The following is a 6,023-nucleotide window of genomic DNA, read 5'->3' as shown; positions in this document are numbered from 1 at the left end:
GTGCTTGTAGAAATTACAAAGATCTGGCAACACTCCACCATTTTCCTTCACCTGTTATTTGCCAAACACCACATAGAACACTCCTTCAGTAATATGGTTAATTCGTGAAACAAGTGTGGATAAAGGTAATAAAATCAATGAAATACATCTCACCGCAATACTCATTGCTGCCGGAAAAGATCGCGACCCACTTGTGTGATTGTAGGGTAGCTTGCTCCTATTTTGTTTGCCGGCGTCGTAGCGACGCTACAAAAATCCACATTGTACGGGTTATTACATATATAGTTAAATTACTAAGTCATTTTTTTTGGGTCATGGTTACATACAAAAATCCACATTGTTGGTGTTTGTGACATATATAGTTAAACAATGATAACAGTACTAAGAAGCCTTGTGAAGGTGGTCAAATACTTATTTTTTATAGGTAGATAATTTGATCCTTCATTCTATATGATTTCACAGAGCTTGTTATTAATACATTATTATTATATAACTAAATCATAACATACCTTGTTTGCAGGATCTAACCATACTTCGTCAATCAAATACTTCCAATCATCTAATTTGATTCCTTTGTATGGATGAGCATAGGGATTAGTTCCCGCATCCACAAGCTTCTCCCATTTCTTCTTCATTCTGCACTTCCAATCTTTATGTAACACGTTACACTTCTTTTCCACAACTTGCTGGGATAGTGCATTGTCCTCATAATTATCCCCTATTTCAAATGTATCCTATAATCAATGCAAACCAAATAAGAAACTTGCAATTATGTAATGTGAAGGCTAAAAATATGTAGTTACAGTGATATTTAATTACAGCGAGGTGCAAAATTTAATGAAACAGAACATCACTTCATAAACGAAAGAACACATTTAAATAATGAAAATCGCTTCATAAACCTTAGGTGCAAAATTTAATGAAAAAGAAAGAACATCACTTCATAAACCTTAGGTGCAAAATTTATCTATGATATTTAAAGAAAAAAACCAATCTCTAAACAAGTCCTCCCAAGGACTGCAAAAACCCAAATCCACAACAAAACACATTCCTAAGGATCAAGCAATGGCAACAATCACCCCTTGCACTATTAAAATATCCACAACAGGAAAACAATACTGAACCAACACAATTCAGCAAGAAACCCCTCTGCTGCAGTCCCCCAAAACAATCCAGCAGCAGGCATTTCAAAACTCCCCTGTGACACACAGCAGCAGGCAACAGAACAGCAATAGGCAACATTTCTAACTCTATACAGCAGCAGGCCACAACATCAGAACTGGGATCCTCATGAAGAACCACTGTTTGAGTGAGCTAATTCATAGCAGCAGCCCTGAGTTTGATTGGAATGTGGAGCTTGTTCCCATTATGGGATGGTTACACATAACAAACAAGAGCAAAGCATTGAAATCCCTAACTTACATGTATACACATAACAAATCAGTTGTCTAAGCTTCGTTAAATGTTTTCCTTAAATTCTCTCAAGTGTTCTAGCATTGTTCTAGGTCTAATTCAAACCTTAACTAAATGTCAAATGCATACAAGAAGAGTCCTATGTGAAAGAAGGTTACAAAACAAAAGCATAGACAAAACCGGGGTTTTTTGCATGTGCAGGAGCCAATCCGCACGTGTGGGATGGTTACGGCAGGTGCAGCCTGCACCTGCCTTTTTTTCAGAATCAAAACTGTGAACTAGGGAAATCGCCGCACGTGCGGTTCTGGGCACAAATTATCTGTTCAAAATTCAGCAAGTTCCTAGGCTGTTTTCTTCCATTTTTCTTGAGTTGGGACTTATGGAACTTGACCTAAAACATGTAAAATCAATGATGAATATGAAAATATGATTGTTTTCCAAATCAAAACATCAAAACACAATAAAATTCTAAGATTCAAAGATCAAATCCATGGTTCAAGTTATGAAATTCTTGAATATAGTTTCCTTTAAACTCATCTTCAAAAATCTGCTCTCTGTCTTTAAAACATGATTTCAAACATGTAAATATCTTGAAATCAAAAGAAGATATGGAAGTAAGGATCCAAATGTATCAAGATCATCAAAAATTACGTATATCAAGATTGAAATTCCTAAGCTTCATGCCTAGTCCTTCATTTTAATTTCTTCATTCTTAAACCAAATTGATCCTAGTTTCTTTTCAATCTTAGATGTTAGGAAGGTCTGCTATAGGATTTAGGATAGAAATCATACCTTAGAACACTTTTTAGGTTAGATTTGTTGAAGTTCTTGAGTCCTCCCTCTTTTCTCTCTTCTTTCTCTTTTCTTCTCCTTTCTTCTCCTCTTTTCTAGCTTCTTCTAACGTTTGCTGCAGATTTTCTTCTATTTGTTTGGCTTTGGTCCTAAGTTTTTATTTGGTAAAATAGGGCAAGAGTTGGAAAGTTCATTAGTTGGTTAATTTCCTTGCTTTAACTTAACTAATTAAGATCAAGACTAAGAAATCCTAATTTATGTGAAGTGCCTAAGCAAGTGCCTCAGCAAGTGCCTCTATGTGAAGGCCACCTCCATCTCCAAGTAAATCTTATCCATCTCTCTAAAACTAGTTGGAGGCTTTGGTCATCCAATTTTAGACTTTAGTTCTCCAATATTGTTGTTCTCTATATTCTTAAGGCTGCCTCAGTTGGCACCTTGCCTACCTATAATGGTTTGTCACCCCTTACATATGTACCCTACTTCCTAGAAGGCTTCTGCAGCCATTTGACTCACCTCCAATGACCATAGAAGGTTTCCAGTCATATGCCTGATTTGTTTCTCAATGACATTGAACCTAATAAGACATGTCTCAACTCTTATACAAATATTTTGATTGTAGTTGTGGACTTTGTGCTTCCTAATATCCCTTGATGATTGTCAATAGAAGAAACACCTTGATGAATTGGCAGACTAAATGATAATTGATTTTTTATCAACCTAGTATGAGTTGGTTTTATTTTAACAGTTATCACTATTGTTGTATTTTCTTTCGTGTTCTGAATTTCAGGATGGAAGACTAGTGTGCATTAGTTCCATTCAACAGGTTACGACTGTCATTCCTTTTTGGATAGTAGATTTGTTGAGTTTTTATGCTCAAAACAAATGAATTATATGCTTCTTTTATGATTTGCACTTACTCAAGCCAATCTTTGCAGATTGACTTTGCGGTGACAGTGTCAGCATTGCTTGGTGTTCCCTTTCCTTTTGGAAAGTGCAGTGTACGCATTCTGTGAATTTTAACTTTTGAATCATCATTTTCATTGCATGATTTTTCAAATTAATTGTTAGATGAATTTCTTGATATGTTGTAGACAAGTCAGTAGTGTTTGTTTCTGGCATATAAAGCATTCCTATATTAGCTATATTAAATTTTTTTTTTAGATAATATGCTTCACTAGTGATGGTGGACCATTGAATTAGTAGAAACATTTCTATCCAGAGATGTGAAATTTCTAAAAGGGTCTCCATGTGCTCAATCATTTATTAGAGTTGAGGATGGTAAAGTTGAAATTTTATAGCTTCATATGATTTTCCTTGGTGAATTTAGAAGATACGGAGCTAGTTTCTTCATGTGCACTCCACATCTTTATCCATATGCCTCTTTTCCTTTTCTAGTATATCATTATTTTCTACACATGAAGGGTTTTTTTTTTTTTTTGGGTGCTAATATTCAGTGGACATAATATAATTTAAGTAGTTACTGGCAATCAAATGAAATGAAGCACAGTGGCATGAAGTTTATTGATATCACTACATGACCAGTGTTGCAATTTCGTTGGATTTGTTTTAAACATCTGGATGGTTATGTTTTTGTCATGCCAAAAAATAAATGAAAAATCAGACTTTTCAGAAATTGAAGTTGTCGACCATGAGAATTTTGTTTCCATTCTATTGCCAGTTTTTGTAGAACTGTTTTGCATTGTTGGTATAGCAAACACCGTCACTCTGGAAATAAAATCCTTTTCCGGTATGATTTAACTTTTTCATTTTGCTTTCACTGGTATTGTATTTGAACATCTAAAAGTTATGTCTTTGATTTCATTTTCTTAAGAGCTTGCTTTGCTATTTGATATTTAAATTTGTAGTTACATTTGAGAATGTCGTATAAACTATATCTTGCTACCATGCCACTGCATTACTGCACTTTTCTTTGACATTATGAAATTTATCTTTCTAAAATAATTAATTTATTTACAGCATTGGACGTGTGAATCCTGAACTGTATGCTTTAGCTTCTGGAACATGGAATTTCGAAAGCTCTAAAGAGGGTATTTACCAAAATCAATCAAACACGGAAGAATGGATGCAAAATTATGTCAACCACAGTGTATTCAACCACAGTGTATCCTAGTCTAAATCTCATACTTTATATACTAAGGGTAGAGCAGTCCAGAAAAGTTATTTGCTTGAACGCTAAATCGATTAAAGAGCACAGATAACACAGACCTTCTAATCAGTCACAAGAAGTTGAGTTTTGTATACGTGTACAAGCGCTAAATTGTTTGGACATTATATTCATATGCCATTTTCTCCTTTTTTGGATTTATTTTCTTTAATATAATCATTAGACCAATTATGTCTAAATCAGGAGATATTCATATTCATAAGTTAGGCCCAGCTACACTGATAGACATATTCATATGAACCTGTCAACTAATGTGTAACACGATTCATTGTTAGTATATGGTGATTCATTCTTATTCTTATTCATTCTTACACATCAAGAGTTTTGCTGTAGTACCTAATTTATTATTTTAAATAAAGTACTCAGTAAGATAACTTTTAAAATATTATTATCATATGATTCTTCTAGAGTATCAATGAAACACGATTCATTAATAATTATAATCCCCTCTTCCACTTTGATATACATAACATGTTTTTTTAATTTAGTATAAATCTATATCATTCTATACGAAATTACAAAATTAAATAAATCTACACCATGCTATATATATATATATAACATTTAATAAGTATAGGTATTCCAAACATTGAATCTAACTATCTTCCTAAACATTGAATCTAACTTGTCTTCCCAAACATTGAATCTAAAGTGCACTTCTTCCATATAGGTATTCCTACATGCACATGAAAAGTGCACTTCTTCCATAATCCACACATACTATGAAAGAAATTAAATCATACCCGGACAGCTTGTACAACAGCCCCTTTTGTTGCAGGATCAGCAACAGTCCAACTTTTAACGCCTTGAATGGGGCACATCCTCCTAATCTGAATGCCAATCTCATTAGCTCCTGGGGTCGCTAGCACCCCTTCGAATGCATTGAATGTCTCAGTGATTGGAATGTGGAGCTTGTTCCCATTATTGTTGGCAACTCTTTTTGCTGTTGCTTTTCCAACTGTTGGTCCCCGCACTCGCCTTGATGAAGATGCACCTACATATTTGATAATGTTATTAGTGTATTTACTAATGTAAAAATATAAACAATGGATACATTGAAGGTAGATGAAACATATTTAATTACCTGCGCCACTTGTTTGACTTTGAGGAGATGGTGCCTGCGTTTCAGACAGAGATGCTTCACAAATCTCAAATCCATGTGGTGCATTAGTTTGAGACGGCGTTGGTGCAATAGTCTCAGATCCTGACAACACATTCATTTGAGACAAAGATGGTCCAATAGGCTCACATCCATCTGCTGCAAGACCGTCCGGATAATCTATACATGTATCGGTCGAGGGTGAGTAGGGTTCAAGTAATGCCCTCTTCGGTGGTGGTAAACGGCGCATCTTCTTTGCAGGTGCCATTCTATTACATTTTAACATAATCAAACGAGAAGTGCACAATGAGCACATGGATAAGCACAATTTTTTATTGTGAACACATACATATACGTCAACAGTAATAATTAACAAATAAAATAGCTACGAAATGAACATACATGAAAATATTAATTTCATACATATATATGAAGCCATCTACATAAATTTAATCCATCTACTAAGAAATGAAATCCAACACAGCAACGGTCTGCAGATACACAGCACAGAACAGATACACAGCCATGAGCAAC

At 34.7% G+C, this 6,023-nt stretch overlaps 1 protein-coding gene across 1 annotated transcript; it reads right to left on the bottom strand.

Moving 5' to 3' along the window:
• Positions 1–399: 399 nt before the first annotated feature.
• LOC145821146 (uncharacterized) lies at positions 400–5,754 on the bottom strand. Its single transcript, XM_082917702.1, has 3 exons — positions 5,475–5,754; positions 5,134–5,384; positions 400–734 (listed from the first exon to the last, which is right to left on the bottom strand). Exons 1-3 carry the CDS (start codon positions 5,737–5,739, stop codon positions 486–488), a joined length of 765 nt encoding a protein of 254 aa, XP_082773828.1. The 5' UTR covers positions 5,740–5,754; the 3' UTR covers positions 400–485.
• Positions 5,755–6,023: the final 269 nt, after the last annotated feature.

This window comes from Camellia sinensis, chromosome 3 (genome assembly GCF_055761805.1).
Source record: "Camellia sinensis isolate YWXY chromosome 3, ASM5576180v1, whole genome shotgun sequence".
In the NCBI taxonomy this organism is placed as follows: domain Eukaryota; kingdom Viridiplantae; phylum Streptophyta; class Magnoliopsida; order Ericales; family Theaceae; genus Camellia; species Camellia sinensis.
The sequence above is the reverse complement of the archived record's forward strand: the minus strand, read 5'-3'. Positions and strand labels throughout refer to the sequence as shown.